This window comes from Leuresthes tenuis, unplaced genomic scaffold (assembly GCF_036924035.1).
Source record: "Leuresthes tenuis unplaced genomic scaffold, fLeuTen1.0.hap1 SCAF_4, whole genome shotgun sequence".
In the NCBI taxonomy this organism is placed as follows: Eukaryota; Metazoa; Chordata; class Actinopteri; order Atheriniformes; family Atherinopsidae; genus Leuresthes; species Leuresthes tenuis.
In genome coordinates, this window is record NW_027325358.1 from 11,775,799 (window position 1) to 11,793,152 (window position 17,354).

At 40.3% G+C, this 17,354-nt stretch overlaps 2 protein-coding genes and 1 non-coding gene across 3 annotated transcripts; 1 reads left to right on the forward strand and 2 right to left on the reverse strand.

The window, feature by feature from the left end:
* Positions 1 to 1,742: 1,742 nt before the first annotated feature.
* Positions 1,743 to 7,447, reverse strand: LOC140305636 (uncharacterized). The gene is made up of 5 exons (XM_072384585.1): positions 7,355 to 7,447; positions 6,296 to 6,949; positions 5,777 to 5,863; positions 3,955 to 4,146; positions 1,743 to 3,122 (listed from the first exon to the last, which is right to left on the reverse strand). The coding sequence occupies exons 1-5, from the start codon at positions 7,425 to 7,427 to the stop codon at positions 2,935 to 2,937; spliced, it is 1,194 nt and encodes a 397-aa protein (XP_072240686.1). The 5' UTR covers positions 7,428 to 7,447; the 3' UTR covers positions 1,743 to 2,934.
* Positions 7,448 to 9,067: 1,620 nt separating this feature from the next.
* trnar-ccg (transfer RNA arginine (anticodon CCG)) lies at positions 9,068 to 9,140 on the reverse strand. The gene has a single exon. It is a non-coding gene; the product is annotated as a tRNA-Arg (tRNA).
* Positions 9,141 to 9,485: 345 nt separating this feature from the next.
* LOC140305639 (importin subunit alpha-1-like) lies at positions 9,486 to 17,183 on the forward strand. The gene is made up of 10 exons (XM_072384587.1): positions 9,486 to 9,945; positions 10,032 to 10,172; positions 10,597 to 10,685; positions 11,319 to 11,587; positions 11,978 to 12,072; positions 12,774 to 13,037; positions 13,643 to 13,876; positions 14,078 to 14,260; positions 16,125 to 16,274; positions 16,929 to 17,183. The coding sequence occupies exons 1-10, from the start codon at positions 9,880 to 9,882 to the stop codon at positions 17,013 to 17,015; spliced, it is 1,578 nt and encodes a 525-aa protein (XP_072240688.1). The 5' UTR covers positions 9,486 to 9,879; the 3' UTR covers positions 17,016 to 17,183.
* Positions 17,184 to 17,354: the final 171 nt, after the last annotated feature.

The following is a 17,354-nucleotide window of genomic DNA, read 5'->3' on the forward strand; positions in this document are numbered from 1 at the left end:
GTGAGGCAGGGAACAGGATTGGACTCACATGGAAGGAACAAAGTAGAAGCTAAACAAAGGTGCAGAAAGAAAATGGATTTCAAAATGAAAAAGAAAAAAAGTAAAGTTCAATAAAGAACATGGAAATCCAAGAAAACACTAAAAGTAAGAACAATGACCCCAGGGGTCTGATGCATAAACAGCTCTGAATTTATAGAGCTGATCGCTTTAATTCAGCAGGTTTTTTTCTTGGCTAAAATTAGTCAAAATCAGCTTCATGCTTGTGTGGATAGTTTGATTGTGATTGACAAAAGTCAACTATAAATAGACAACTTTATAAATCTAGTGAAAAGTTGTGTGTATGTGTTGCATACATACAACACAGTTTTAGTCCTGAATCTACAGTTTTGTGCATCTGGCCCCTGGTTGGTATAGGTGGCGCTTACTGCTGCTTCTCATTTGGCTGGGAAGTCAGAACTCTGATCAGGGAATAACGTCACACTGCAGTCGACCCGGGTTATAGTTGTTATTGGTAAAATGAGTTGGAACTGCTGTCCTTGCCTATGACTCAAGTTAGCTGTGATTAACCACACAAGCTAACAGCACACTTATCGTTTTATTTTGTGCAAGCAGAACAGTAGCAGTATGTTAGAGGTTGGACAGTACTATGAGTGTGACTAATTTTAAAGCAACACAAACTGATAGAAGTGCTAACAAACAATTTATTGCTGCAACTTCTCCACCTTTGCAACTTCAGAGGACGTTCCTGTTGATTTTATCCCGCTGGGAACTCAGGAATTTCAACGAGTTCAAAAGGAACACACTGTACTAACTGAGATACTAGGATCTGTATCATATCAAACAGTTGCATTATTAAGCAAAGTCTCGCCTTAAGACTTCTATATCATGATAGAAATGAGCCGACATTATGTGAAGCATTACATTTTGACTGAGCCAAGTTGCAACAAACGACTTACAAGCCGAAACAATCAGAGATTAGAACAGCATGAGTACAAGGGGGTGGCCCACTAATTGTTGCTCTGAGGCAAAGTGAGTTAATCTAACCATTTACAACGAGTTTAACCTTCATCTTAACTTCAGTGTCGGTTCAAGTGAAACGATGAGCCCTGAGAGAAAAGGTCATGACCCTTGTACATTCTACTGCTATTACTGGGATCAAATTACTGAAATGACACCTCCAACATCCTCCAGCTTTGATGTGTCACTCCCCTCTCCCTGACCTCCACCTCTTTAACTCCCCACACAAACCGCTAAATGGATCCAGAGATTCACATGGATGCTGAGATGACCACAAGCCCACAGTCGTTTGGGAGCTTTCACACAGGAAGCAACTCTGAGATATTCCCACCTAACCTCCTCCTCCTCCTCCTCCTTTACATCCTCTGCGATGAGGAATGTCCTCCTGCTGCGATAGTAGCCACAGTGTGGAGCGGGCTCCTGTTTCCTGCCCACATGCATCTGTTCCCTCCAGCGCTGATCCCAGATAGAGGCTTCATCGAGCCTGGGAACTGACCAAAGCTGAAAGACATACATGGGTGAAGAAAGAGGCTCAGCGCAGCCTGCCTGGAGGCCTGGCTCAAAATATGGCAGTGAAACTCTGATTATACTGTCCCACTTTGGGGACTTCTTCTCATGCAGTCACTGAGAATAATAACAAAGATCATTGTTTCAGTCACTGAGTGGATGCATGTGATAGCGTGAGTAAAAGGGCTGGTTTAAAGATAAATAAAATCACTGGGCAGTTGAGTACAAAACAAACACATTTTTATTGAGTTCATATTTAGCAAAGCAATGCAAGTGTTCAGTGCAAATCTTTTCGCTCTCATAAGAAGCATGAGTTCATGGTGGTATTACAATCGAGGCAGGGATTTTAGATCAAGCTATTCCCTTAGAAAGACATTGTAGTCCTTGTCCTTATTTTACATAACCTCCTTTATTTGTCCTTCACATTGCTCCCACCTCCCTTTCTCTCTGAGCCTGCCAACATTTTTCAAATACCCACTTCTGAGCGCTGGCCCTCACAGTTTGTGTGTAAGCAAGAAAACAGCAAAAGGAGCTGTGACGGAGGCACTTCTTTTAGAGTCCAGGTGTGTAGAGGATCAGATTCCTGCGATTAGATTCATGGCTTAATCCCAACAAAACCACACCTTTTACTCCTCATTCATTCAGCAAGGCCCCATTTTAGATGTCAGGCATACATTTCATCATGGACACATGATTAAAGTTTGGAAAAAAGGTGCTCTCATGACCAGTAAGATTCTTTTGCTGCCATTATGTCCCCTTTTCTCTACCCTCTTTTTCTTATTTTGCTGTTTGTATTCCTCCACACTAATATGACCTGCAATGTCACCATGTACGTAACTGTATATCTACTGAAGTATTTTGGCATCATGTTGTTTTGGAAGCTGATTCTGTAGAGCTATCTGAGGCATACTTTAAACATATACATATATTAAAGAAAAACAAGCCAAAGATCAAGAAGTTAAAAAAGAAAGATGACTAAATGCTCCCTTCTGTAAATTAATTCCATATTTCATAGAAGTGTATGTGCTGTAGATGAGCCAAATTTCCCAATGACAGTGTGCCAGTGTGATGACTTATTAATTCAGGGACTTCGTGAACCAGTCATGAATGAATGAGGAGTTTAAGTGGAGTTGACATGTTTAGAGGAGCCCCAGATGTTACTATATCATCACGAACAATCCTTTTAGCTGAAGCTGCTTTACCAAAAAGGTCAAAATTCAGCACTTTGGGAACCTGGATGAAACTTGAGCCAATATTATTATGCATGACGGGAGTCCACATGAGAGAACATCCATGGCTTCTGTGACGCGTCCTCTGTCTTGTACAATACTGAGGGGTTAGTTAAGATCAGTTGACGTCAGCTGCAATGTCTCTTCCCCCGCAGCAGGGGGCGGTAGTCCTATCTCTGGTTCACCTACACCTGGACCGGGTGGCCTCCAGAACTTTCTGGTGTCTCCTTTTGTTAAACCTCTTGACGTAGTTGTTGCTTCGCAGAAGGCCGTCTCCGGGCTTCAGTTTACTACCCAAAAGGCTCAGGAGGTCACTGGGAAGGTGGCGCCTCCGGTGGTAGATCTGACCCATTACAATGTATCTGGTACCTTTGGAACAAAGGAGAGGGCACTGTGAGCTGCTCATTCTTGCTTTAGTGAGCTATGCTCCACTATAACATTTTTTTTTAAACTGTTAGCTTTTTGGAGGAGTGCACATTTGTCCACCTGCGTTAAAAAGATGGTTGATACCTGTGTGAAGGTATGAAACAGCTCTAAACTGCACTTTAATCCTAGAACAACCCATAACACAATGGGATTATATTCCCCTCATGCCGCCAGGAGGGGCGGTTAGTTTAGTGGTCACTCCAATGGGCTGTATTTACGGAAATACAATCCCATTATATTTCACTCCTGTAAGGAGTTATTATTATTCCTGAATAACCAGAGGCTGCAGTTTAAGGACCACAATTTCAGGACAGCCACTTCAGAGGAGTATGAATTAGTAAAAGAGTTAGTAAGAGTTCATGCTATGAACTTTAATAAAACTATTTAAATTGGCTTTGATTGGTTTTAGACATTGCCATGTCTTTGTTTGAGTTAAAAATCATTATTTGTTTCCTTCTATGTAGCTTATTGTTAGCTTTGATGTTAGCTGCATTGTTATATTCTCATTTGTAAGTCGCTTTGGATAAAAGTGCACACTTAGGACTAAAATACATTCTTTGTGCCACAATTATCTTTCCACTTCACAGGCAGTTTCTGTCATGACCACTAGAGTTTGCATGTTCTTCGAACATAATTAAAGATTTTAAAGGCTGTATGGAGTTGTTTAAACTGTTACTCGTTTTATTTCCAACTAAACCAAGTTTAAAGGCAGATCTTGAGTATGTCTGCAGAATAAAATTTTTAAAAAACTATTGAACTATGCTCTTGCACTCACCAAGTTTGATATCAGGGCAGGGCTTGCTGCACTTGAAGGTGTCCAAGACCAGAAGGCGTACTTTGAAGAAGAAGCTGTCCGGAGTCACATACAGTCGGCTCATCTTGTAGAAGCCATCACTGCTGACCATCAGCGTAATGAGCCTTATTCCTTTACGCAGCACATCGATGTCATGGACAATCCCATTGACAGCTGTTACACAAGGAGAGAAAAACATGATCCTGTGTTATTACTTAAAGATAAAAGGTCAATTTAAGAAGACATACCACAGTCAAATCTGTGGTGCTGCCTATTTTAGCTCAGCATGAAAAAAACAGGAGACAAAAGTAAACACCTCCAAAAGTAATATTTGATTTGTTTTATCTCATTTGTCAAATGTGAGGTGAAATGGTACATTGTGGTTTTATGGGTTTAATACTTCTTGTAAGAGGTCTTGGCACTCCTGAAATGTAGGAATATTCAGAAATGAGTAAAATTATCCAATTTGGGATCAAATTAAAAGTTTAATAAAATGTGTAACTTTAATGAACAACAACAATAAGCATTTAAGTATAAATGTACATATAGTGCTGATAGGGAAGTAGTGATAGTTTTGAGGTTATCCTTTAGGGTGGGGTTTGTAGAGTTGAACATTTAGAATTATTTCACCATTTCCAGCGTGTTTATTTGTGCCTTTTTGCCTCACAAATAATCTAGTAATTTTAAGTTGTACAGCACAAATAGTTGTGACTGCTTGTAAACACACTGGTGACCTGTCCAGGGTGTATTCTGCCTCTTGCCCAGGGAAGCTGGGATAGGCTCCAGCCTTCCCGCAAGCCTGAACTGGATTAAATGGGTGTAGAAAAGGGATGGATGGATGTTTGTAAAAACAACATCAAAACTCAGCACAAACAGAGGGTTGTTTCATACATCAGCAAAACTAATTTGGCTCGTCGTCATGCATCTTAGACCTCAGGGAAAATGTAAAAGACCCTGAAATGGCATAATCTTTCGCCTCCTTGAAAAAAAACCCAGACCATTAGGTATTGGGTACTTTTAGTAGTTTCAGTTGTCATTAGGCTTTAGGTCGGAAGTCATTGCTGGTCAATTTAGAAACAGCGATTTTCTTTTTCCTTTTCGAACGTTTTATTCTCATAGTTTGAACATAGTTTGATGTGTGCTTAAGGTAGTTATCCCTCTGAAAAACTGAAGACTGTTACTTCAAACACAGTTTTCCGACACATTTAGCTTTAAAAAGCTTCTGCAATCCTTTGATTTCACCATTAATTTTATACTTTCAGTGCCTCAAATACCAGTGGCAACAAAGCAGCCTCACAGCATAAATCTTTGGGGATCATTGTGTTGCCTGTGAACAAACTGATGCACCACATTCCCATAGAACAGTATTTTGTTTTCATCTGTCCATTTAACATATGTAATTGTGTCCAGTGAACATTTTATGTTTGTAGGTTTAATTGCATAAAAGCCTTTAATTTTCTCATTTTTATGTAATTGTATTCTTTTACTCAACTATTCATACTCCATAATGATGATTAATTTGTATTGAGCTGCAGCTTTATGTGTATCTCACAGATAACTTTGACTGTTTGCCCTGGCTGCTCATGTCAGTCTCATAATTCATTTGAGTTCAGTACGTTTATCATTCTGAATTTAAAGATTTAAAGAGCCTTTTTTTCTTTTTTAGTTTTTTTTTTATGTTAACTGTTTGATAGAAATGTGGACCACTGTTTAGTGCAATAAACAGGATCGATCCACTGGTTAAATCGCTCACAGCTTCTCGTGTGTTTGTGTCTTTGACAAAGTCTGTCTTTGTGCTACGTACCAAACTCACTGTAGCAGTAATATTCCTTCTCATCCTTCTCCTTCCTGCACTCGCTCATGCAGAAGGCGTCGTGAGTGAAGTCGGACTCTGCGGAGAAGAGGAAAAGGATGAAGGGATAAGAACGACACAGCGCTCTCATTCCAACCACCGCAGAGTTTAGAGTTGCACGAGACAGTTAATCGACTATCAAGTGGATCAAGAGGATCCACATTTTGGTATGTCGTTGTGCAAACTCATTTTGTCTCTTTATATCAAGCAAACACAGACTTTTTTTTAAATTTATGGTTGTATTTTATATTCAACCATTTTATATTCACAAAATGAAAAACTGTTATTCCTATTGTTTAATTGTTTTAATTATGTAAAACATCTAATAGTTTTCCTTGTGGCTTAAGTTTCACACAAGTTTATTAATTTTAAGATATATATTCCCAAAAGGGAGGTATATGCAAAGATCCAGTGACAGATTTGTTGGGAGCTCTGTAATGATATTCAGATCTGGAAACAACACTCCCATACCTCGTCTCAGGATGTCGAACTGGAAAAGCAGGCTGGAGGAGCGCCTGTTGAAGACGACCGGCGGGCGACTGTTGTTCCATGTTCCTGTGCTGATTCCGGACTGGTACAGGCTGGACTTTCTCGGCCGGTTCTCCTCTGGGTCCTGTCTTCGGTTTGGGGGATCTTTCCGCGGGGAGGCGGCGGGTTGTTGCGGCTGAGTCTGGGGCTGTGTGTGGGCTGGAGCCCTGGATCTGGAGTTTGGGTGTCCCTCTGTCTCACCCTGCTGAGGGGGGCTGATGTGGGCCTGGGAGTCCTGATGGGTTTTCTGCGCTGTGCGGTTGGCGGCGGCGGCACCTGCAGCTCCTGTCAGCTGAATTTTGGGGAGCAGACCCGCAGCATCTCCTCGGCTTTTCTCGCTGTTGTGCTCCGTCAACCGGTCGCTCTTGGGGCCCTTTTTGCTCTTGTTGTGGTGGCGAGGGATGGGGGCCAGGTCGCTGTGTTTCGGCCACACAGCAGAGGGTAGAGGGTGGAGGTTGAATTTGGACTCAATCTTGCTGCTTTTCTCCAGGAGTTCATTGATGGGCAACGAGGGCTCTTTAAGCAGGAGCCTGCTCTGGTTGTTTTGAGCAGGATCCACAAAGCTGTCCTGACCCTTTTCTAGAACAGTGTACAGCTCTGTAGTTAAAGCAGACGGTTGCAGTTTAGTCACACAGTCTGATATAACTCTGGCCCTACAGTGAGCACCAAAAATGGGTTTCATGCAGCCAAACTCTAACCCCGGATCATACTGAATCTATGAACATGTTGCATGGAAAAAAGGGATGAAAAAGGCTTTGATGGTTACTTAAGAAATGTGTATAATTTCACATCCGTTTGAATTTGATTCTATAATTTTTTAGGCGTGAATTATCACTGATTGATCCCCATTTTTTCAGATGTATTTTTGACAAATATCCCCTAGTGTCCAAAAGTTAATTATAAACCGTAACATTGGAGAACGTTGTCCTGAAAACCGGATAAAAACGCACAAAACAGGTGCAAGAAGACGACAACAACAACAAAAAAACAAACTCCACTCACCGTTAACAGCATGCTCCTGTGTGACATGAAGAGGAAAGACCAGAAACAAAAGGATCAGAATAATCCCTGTCATCCTGGATGCTCGCTGTTGGACGCACTGCACGGTTTGCTGCAGAGTTGGGATTCCTGGTGTTTATATAGGAGCGCTCAGGGAGCGGATGGAATGGAAAGGGAGGTGGTGGGACGTACCAAACATAAAATAAACACTTTGACATGACTTTCAGTCATACGCGAATTATAAATACGCCAACAATGTCCACTACGTGAGAGAGATGGAGCTGACATTGTCTGCTGTGTGCTGTTATCAAAAGGGTATCTATCGACCTTTTTGTAACAGGTGTCAAGGTAAATGTTCATAATCTTCTGTTTTTGGCAGCTGCCCTTCTCTCCTTTAACGTTTAAATAACAGCAAAGTATTTTTACATCACAGAGCAACAAGGTCTGAGCTGTCTCCCAAAGTTTAAAAGGGTAAATTTGACCATGCTGCATTTGGAAACACGAGTCTTTTCTGCCCTCTGGTGGTCAGAGAGGAGAACTTCAGCACAACTCGTGGCTGATTTCGCTGTGGTTAAGATTAACTTGCCTCATATTGTTATTTACACGTATCTTTTTAATCAAAAATATTTGCTTATCTTAAAAAAGACGATTGGATTTGAATAGTATTATGTTTGTCTCTTCACTTGAGAGTCACAAACAAGGCTCAGTGGGTTTCAGCTTATTTTATTTAACATCTCGAACATATACTACTAAATTCACTCCTCTGATTAGCAGCTCTCTCTGCATATATCCATTTCTTTCATCCCACTTCCCTCGCCCCCAGGCCTTATGGGTAATATAGTTCCTAAACAATAACAACACAAATAGTAGCATCCTAGTTTAATCAAATCAACAACGACTTTAAATTGCAGCAATGTTACAGAACAATGTTACAGAAATGTTTCCAGTTCAGTAAATAAAAAAAATCAAATAAAATTAACTGATACATTGAGACTTCCAGCAAACAGGAACAGACAGAAAAAGATGAACAGAAATTAATAATTATTTCCACAGTGGTCAGGTCTTTTTAAAAGAATTTTATTGCACAAACAAAAACAATTGTAGCTACAAGCACTATGAAATATCACAGAATTATTCAAATAGCAACAACCAATTGTGTTAAACTGTGAGGATATTTAGTAGTTTTTTCACAGTACTCGCTGGATGGTAAAGTAGATACTGTATAGTGACAAAGACAGTCTGAGAAGATAAGAGAAAGATAGCAAAGCATTTTTTTATGAATGAAATTAGGTAAGATCTTGATTTGCTAGCAAATTGAAATGATAGAAAAATATATACAGTGATAAAGTACAGATATCCATATATAGAAATGTTACATAGAGAGGTGGTAAACTAAACAAATTAATGTCTTATCATAGGTCCCTTGGAGTCCTTTGATTGTGTTTCATATAGCAGAAACCAACTTTAGAAGAAATGCTAATCTAAATCAGTGTTCTTTCCCCATTGCTGCTCCTTGTTCTTTCACATGCTTTAGCTACTTTCAGAAACAATATAAAGATTTGGCTTATGCTTCTGTTGTGAGAGTCTTGACTTTACATGGTAGACATATGGATATTGTGGCCGAATTTGTGTAGTATTTGTACAATTTTGTAGAGTTATGTTATGCGTGCATTTTTGATACCGGTCGCAATAACGTCCTTAAAAAGACGATAAATGCGACCCAGATGGGACTCGAACCCACAATCCCCAGCTCCGGAGGCTGATGCCTTATCCATTAGGCCACTGGGTCATTACGTAGTTATCCAAGACACATCACGTATTATATGTTAGATACGTAATTTCAGAAATAAGGTCGTACGTTTGTGACAAACTATCTCAAACCCAGGACTACTTCTTCATTAGTCAATGTGAATTTCAGACAGCAGTAACAGTCCTTAAAGAGAACGCAAAAAACAGCCAGAGAACACACTTTCTTTATCTCGCGATAATATAGGCAGTTGCCTTTGACGACAGGCTTTTTATTTTTTTTATTTTGCCTTGGGCGGATCTGTAGGCGGGTCTTATGGGCCATTTGACCAATCAATAATCAGGAAAGACGACAATTCATAGATAACGTCACACTAATATTTTTTTTTCTTTTTTTACAACAACCCTGTAAGGTAAGAACGTAGCACATGTTTTGTTGCTCTGAGACTTTTAAAAACATATCTGTCGCTATTTTTAAAATCACATTTGCTTTACCGCGTGTTACTTAGTTGATATACTTGTTTACCATTCATTTGAACGAGTTTTCATTATTTGCGTACTCACCCAGGTTTCGTTTGGAACACATGGAATTAGATAACCGGCTTGACTAAAGACTCCCGTTCAATCAACTAGCTTACCGCCTGCTAACGAGCAAACGTGAAGAAAACCGAGGGACACAAGTGAAAGCAACCGTTGGTTCAGCCGTTTAAGTCTTGTCGCTTCGCTCAACAGAGATCATTTATAACGTTTGTGGAATCGGCTGACTTGCTCAACGGTCAGGAATGTCAGCTGGCACCGACAGCGGAGCTCGACTCAACAAGTTCAAAAACAAAGGAAAAGATGCCAATGTAGGTTCTGTCAATAAAACGAAAAGTAGCATTAGATCGATAATCGAGTTCAATGCGCTAATTTCTGTGGATGTTGACATCTTCAGGAGCTAAGGCGAAGGAGAGCGGAAGTCAACGTAGAGCTCCGAAAAGCAAAGAAAGATGATCAGATCCTGAAGAGGAGAAACGTTCAAAGCTTGCTGGACGAGCCAAGCTCCCCTCTTCAAGAGAAGGATCCCAACGCAAAGGTAGCCCCTTTCTCGCTGTCTCCTTCATTTGACTGGGATACGTAACAAGACCCTTCACAAATAAATACAGCAGGATTTTTATGTGATTTTAGTGTGTGAAACATTTGATAATCTGCAGTGACACCGCAGCCTGCCCTGCATGCTAACATGTCTGCACCCACCAAAGCGGGAAAACGGATACAAACGGAGCTCAGGCCTTTCTGCACACAGTGGCCAAAGGTCACCTACAATCTTGGTGCAAACCTAAGTGTCTGCCAAATGAAAACCGTGTGGAAGATGTTCATAGGAAACTTACTGTCACTTTGTTCTATTTATTTATTTTTGATCTGTTCAATCCTGAACACACTCCACTCAGTGTTATTTTTAACTACACTTTGACTCAAGTTTTCTATCCAGTAATCGCTTTTGATTTATGTTTCCATAGCCTCCTCATCACTGGTCTGTGGAGGAGATTGTCGGGGGTGTAAACGGACAGAATCTAGATCTTCAGCTGCAGGCAACACAGACAGCCAGGTAAAGAATAATTTTGTATGTCCTCTAACTTCTTCATACCTGATGCAACAAATGTGTGCATATCACTTTATGCATGCTGCATAAACACTTTCAACACTGTAAGTACTTCTTTATGTCAATAAACTTAAGGATAAAGTCAGCATTTTGTAATAAAACAAACAAACAAACAGTGGTTTAATCTCCCAAACGTTTATTGATTTAAGTTTGTAGCTATTGATTGGACATATTTGAGTTTTTTTGCAGAAAATCCTCTAGTTTCAGAAGGCTTATGAAACAAAGCTAAAGATCTGAATTGGTTAACAGAAGGTGATTTAATGCTATGAAACTTTTCCATGTTATTTCTCAGGTGTTTTATGCTTACACACAGCTCAGGAAAACCAGTGACTCAATGTGGACATCTTGCTCAAATTCTCACAAAGATCTTTTTTGTGATGCTCGATTGATGCCATGGGATTACCCAGATGTGTTGTGGGATTTTTGTGATCACAATTAACTCAAGATGCAACTTTAAAAAGACTTACCATATTAGCACTGTAGCACTGAAGCTACTCCCAAATATCAGATATGTTTCATGAAGAAATGTTTGAAAGTCACTTCTTCAGAGTCCTTTCTTTTCTCTCTCCTGATTTTCAGAAAGCTTCTTTCCAGAGAAAAACAACCACCTATTGACAGCATTATTGCTGCTGGCCTCATTCCGAAGTTTGTCAGTTTTCTGGGACTGTTTGAATACCCTCCCATCCAGTTTGAGGCAGCTTGGGCCCTAACTAACATCGCTTCAGGTACCTCAGACCAGACTACTGCTGTAGTAGAAGGAGGGGCCATTCCAGCATTCATCAGATTGGTGACATCACCCCACCAGCACATCAGCGAGCAGGCCATTTGGGCCCTGGGCAACATTGCAGGTATTGTACGCTGACAAAACTCAGCATCTCTTTGTAGTTCCTACTAGGTATGAACTCAGAACCATGTCTGCAGAGTTAGGTCAGGACTTTGTCTTTCACTGGCAATTACACACCAGTAAATTGTATAGCCTGAGTACAGTGCAGGGCAGATCATGATGTAAGAAGTAACCCTGTGATGGATTGGAATAATGTAAGGGTGGATATTGTGGTTACTGTTTAAAACGTAACGTTTTTTCAGTGTTTACACTACCCCTGAAAATCTCAGCCAAATAATATAATTGTGGTAATCATCTGAAGTAACCCACTGCACTCATAATTTATTTGCTGTGCACTTTTGATTAGAGCTAACTTCAAATGTTTTTTTGTTTTTTTTTTGCCTCCCAAATTTAGGTGATGGGCCCAGTCACAGAGATTTGGTGATCAAACATGGAGGACTTGAGCCACTCCTGGCCTTGGTGTCAACCGCCGATCTGTCTATATTTCCTGTAGGTTTCTAATAGATATTGTTGTGTGTACTATTTCTTATACACGTTAATATTTCCTTGCACTACAGTTGCACTACAATCTCTTCTGTCCAGATGTCCACACTGTCTTCACCCAATAGACAGATGGCTGCTTAAGCCTGACTTGCCTCAAAGTTTTTGTTGTAGGGAAATTAGTTGGATTTGAATGCTTTGTTAATTCCCCCCACTGTGTGTATCTGTGGGCGTAATTAGATCTGATTCCAGTTCCTCTATTGTTGGAAGGATTGTATTTGTAAATATTGCCATCTGACATTTAATGCAGATATTGGTTCTGCATCTCCTGTGTTATTTTGTAAAACACTGAAGGAACAGAGTAACAGGGTAATATTTAATTGATTTCTCATTTTTTTATATATTCAAAACCCTGACCAAAGACTTGGTCTAAGGAATCGTCACTACTTGGTGACATGTTTTAGTGGTGGAGGCGTGAGGCCATTGATATGTTTTGAACAGTTGATATGACTCTTCATGAATAGGACAGTACAGTTCTTCACTGCAGTAATCCTGAATGCACAAATTAAATTTGAGCTCCAACCCTAAAATGACCTTTAAATCTTTTGGTGATTTCTATTATTAACAGTTCTGAAATGCTGATGTTTGTTGAAAATTTTCACTTTTTCTGTTTGCTCTAAACTAACACAACTTTTCACGTACTGTATCAGTCTGGCTACCTGCGCAATGTCACCTGGACCCTCTCCAACCTCTGTCGGAACAAGAACCCACCCCCTCCCCTGGCGGCAGTGCGAGAGATGCTGCCTGCACTGATGCACCTCCTGCACTACGATGACAGGGAAGTGCTGGCTGATGCCTGTTGGGCTGTGTCCTATCTGACCGATGGCTCTAATGAGAGGATCGAGGTGGTGGTGTACGCTGGCCTGGTGCCCCATCTTGTGCAGCTTCTTGCCTGCGGGGAACTCTCCATTGTGGTATGCAGTTCAGAGTTTCACAACCCCTTCAGACTGGATGCTGTAAATGTACGGATGTTTGTTTTCTCTCTTTGAGACAGGATGCAATGCTTTAGCCCTATGCAACCTGATCAACTTTAATATGCCCCTGTTTTCAAGACCTATTTAGAGTATTTTAAACAAATCTGATGAACTTTGGGGGCTCAGTCAATAAAATAAAAGTCAGTGGTTTAGGCTGTCAAATAGATTTTCATATGCTGGGAAATGAAGGGAAGAAGTGACAATTTACATTTCAATGTTACAGTTTTCAAACACCATTAAGGTTTTAGAAGGATTTCACACATAGAAATGTAGTTGTGAATGGGGTTAGTTTCAGTAAAGGTGACTAGTTTTCATTGTTTGCATTGTTCAAATTAATTTAGGTTATTATTAAATGTACAACAACTGATTATTCCTGACATTTATGCCTGTTAATGTTATTGTGATTGTGTTTTCATGAAAGTTTAATAGCTGTACATCCAGTCAGTTTGTGTTGTGTACTTCCAACTATAATGTCTCAGCCTGAATTGCACGTTGTTTAAAATGATATCTATCAAATGCTCAACCTGCTCTTTTTCTCCTCTTAGACTCCCACTCTGAGATCACTTGGCAACATCGTGACAGGAACAGATGAGCAGACCCAGTGTGTCCTAAATGCAGGTGCCCTGGCAATGTTCCCCAGCCTTCTGAGCCACCACAAGTCCCACATCCAGAGAGAAGCCGCCTGGGCCATATCCAACATCACTGCCGGCAAGGATGTCCAAATTCAGGAAGTTATTAATGCTGGCCTGGTACCCATCCTGGTGGAGATCCTCCAGCAGGTCGGAGCACATGAGTAGATGGAATACACAGCAGGCTAATTAGAACGCACCTAATGAGAAGGCAGATCATAAAAGTTTATTATTGTCAGTGATTAAAGTGACATTAACGTGAAATAGTTTCATCTGATGTGCCCCCATTATTTATTGTATTCCTACACACTCTCCTCTTGCCCCAAATCTCAGATATGTTTTTTTGTTTAGGGAGATTACAAGACCCAGAAGGAAGCAGTGTGGGCTGTGACCAATTACACTAGTGGGGGAACAGTGGATCAAGTGGCCTATCTGGTCCATTGCAATGTGCTAGAGCCTCTACTCAAACTATTGACAGTCAAAGACAGCAAGATGCTCCTGGTTATCCTGGATGCAGTCTCCAATATTTTACAGGTACGTTGGCAGTTACTGCAGGCTCTTTGCATTCACTTCAATGTATTAAATATACATGTGTTATAGTCAATGAATGTTGCATGGCATTTACATTTCGGTATTGTAGTTATAAAGGCAGTTTTAATGTAGTTTTAAACTGAAAATAATTTATATACCATTAATAATAAAACTAAAGATCCCGTCCTCATCGCTAATGACCAACCAGAGCTGTGTGGATGTTAATTCATCTGCAGATGCCTCATTTTTCTTGTCTTGTTTTGCTATGTACAAATTTTTTTGGGCAGTAAGTATGCTGCCATCAGCCAGTAAAAGTGCCAAACCAGGTTACTTTTGCTGCATGTGGACCAGAAAGTGCTGTTCTCAGGGTTCTTTTGTGTTTAGCTAAGAACAGCATACCTTCACTGATAGGAACTGTGAAGTGACCGAAAACTTTCAGATATTTGGCAAATCACCATACATCTATGTCATCTGGAGCAGTCATTGTACAACTGCGCTGTCTAGATACGGGTTAAGTTTGGTAGAACGAGTCCTATGAACTACTGTCAAGCAAAGTTCTACTGCATGCCCAAAAAAAGGAGGAACTGCCTCTTGTCTGGAAGCAGCTATTTCTGACTCTTCCTGTCAATATCAATGAAATCTGATTGTGCCTTTGAATGCAAACACTGTGGTTTCACTGACTGACTGCTTCTGTGAAATAGTCAATTAGTCTTTTTTTTTTTTTCCAGATTCACTTCTTTGTTCTGTCACCAGGGCGCTGCTGTGTATTTGTTTTATTTCCATAATGTTCACTTGAACACTGCTGCTTCCTCCCTTTCTCTTGCTTGTTGAACTGCAAATAAGGGGAAGTTTGAGTAAAACATTTTGCTTACTTGTAGATCACATGAATGATGAGAGATGAGTAACTTGGGGAAAAACATCTGACTAAGAAATGCATCTGTTGGAAAAGTCTAAATATGTTAGTCTTGTAGTTGAAGTAATTTTGTGGTTTTGGAGTACTGGTGTATTATAAAATATTCAAAACTACTTTAGAAGTCGGCTCAAAAAGGCTGTAAACTTAAGATTAAAATTTACTTACAGATTTATTTGTCATGTATACACACAAAGTTTGTCCTCCGCTTTTAACCCATCCAGGTTGGCACCTGTTGACACACACATGCACAGGGTCACACACTCATAGAGACAGACGCCATATACTGCAGCGGTGGGCAGCCATTCACAGCGCCCGGGGAGCATGGGGGTGACAACTGCCATCCCTCCAGCTGTCAGTTCACCAATCTTTTGAGCGGTGAGAGTGGGGATCGAACCGCCAACCTTCAGGTTATTGGACTACCCACTCTCACAGTGGGTAGTCCGATAATTTAAAATAAATAAATAAATAAAATAAAGGCAGTTTCAAAGGCATCATGCACTAAAGTCTAAGTTTTAATGGACTATTGCCCTCAAATCAAACTCATTTTAACAGATCAAAAAGTCCTCAAGTAAACATTCTACTGCAGGCATTTATTGGAAAACAGAGATAAACACTAAGAGCATCTGAGCTGTTTCCGAATTTAATTTCGGTCAGAAATTAAAGATGGGACGAGGCTAAATTTTTTAAAGATATCTTAAAGTGGTTTACAAGGTTCACACACACACACACACATTGATACAGCACATTAAAGAGTTTCTATACCCACCATACACACGCTTCCTGGTCAAACGACATGTCAGGGCCAGCGTGGTGTTCAGTATTTTGTCCAAGGACACTTCAGCTCATGGACTGAAGATTCTGATTGGTGGATCATTGCGCCACCTCACACAGCTGCCAGTTTATCATGTGAACTATCGATCTAACATTATTTTTGCTTCTTTTTTTTTTTTTCAGATGGCACAAAGCACTGGTGAGCTAGAGAAACTGTGTCTGGTAATTGAGGAGTTGGGTGGACTGGACAAGATTGAGGCACTACAGTCTCATGACAATGAAGCTGTTTACAAGTCGTCCCTCAACATTATAGACAGATTCTTCTCTGAAGAGGTGGGTTTTTGTTAAGATTATCTACACAAATTAGATTCCTTTAGTCCAGTACATGAACATTGGCCAATCAAAGAAATTGAAAAAGAAAAAAAAGGGATACAGGAAGAACTTCTAAATCTTGAAATATTGACAGTGATAAAAACTTTAATGTAGAGTCGTTCATATATGTGACATAAAGTACAAATTTTTTAATGGTTGCGGTGGATTTATTTGGGGAGGTAATGTTTTGTTCTTCTCTTGTCCAGAGGCTGATTGTTTACCTCTGATTGGAGAGAGTTTGAGAAGGATTAAACGTGTGTTTAAGGTGTAAAGTTTCACAATCCATAGTGCAATACATAAGGAACTTTGTGCAGGTGATGAGGCATAGATCAGAGTAAGGGTGTGAAACCATTTCTAAAGCTTAGAGCGTTTAGAAGAGCGCCGTGACCCGACTGATTGGGAATTGGAAGTTTCTGACCTATTAAACTCCAGTCAAACTGGCCATCCAGTCAAACTACGGATAGGAGCCACAATGATCCTTTATAGAGGACATAAACCAGGGCCTGACCATCTAAACAGAATTATGTTATAATCCATGTTCATGAGGCCATCCACAAAGCACACTGAGTTGTGTAATCCTGAAATGCTTCTCCTCCCACCCCCTTTGTCTTCCAGAATGAGGATGAGTCTCTGGTTCCTGAGGCTGGTGCAGACTGCTATGCCTTCCACATCCCTGAGGACCAAAATACTTTCAAGTTTTAACACGCAGACTTTTCTTTGTAACATAAAAGGAATATCCTCACCCAGTGTTTGTTTTCTTCTGTTTTTGTATTTTTTTTTTCGAGACATTTCAACTTTGTACATAACAGTACAGACACAAATATCCATGTTTTAAAGAACTATTTGTAAATAAATTTTATTCATTTATAATGTATTTGTCCCGTGTTGTTTGTGATGTGAAGAGGCTGGAGACAGTGACTCATGTTTAATTTGTTTGGCGAGAACAATCAGTTCTTAATAATGGGGGAAATAAAACTTGATTCTGTGTCTTTACCACCACTAGGTGGCACTGTGCTCATTCTTTATGTTTGCATGTTCAAT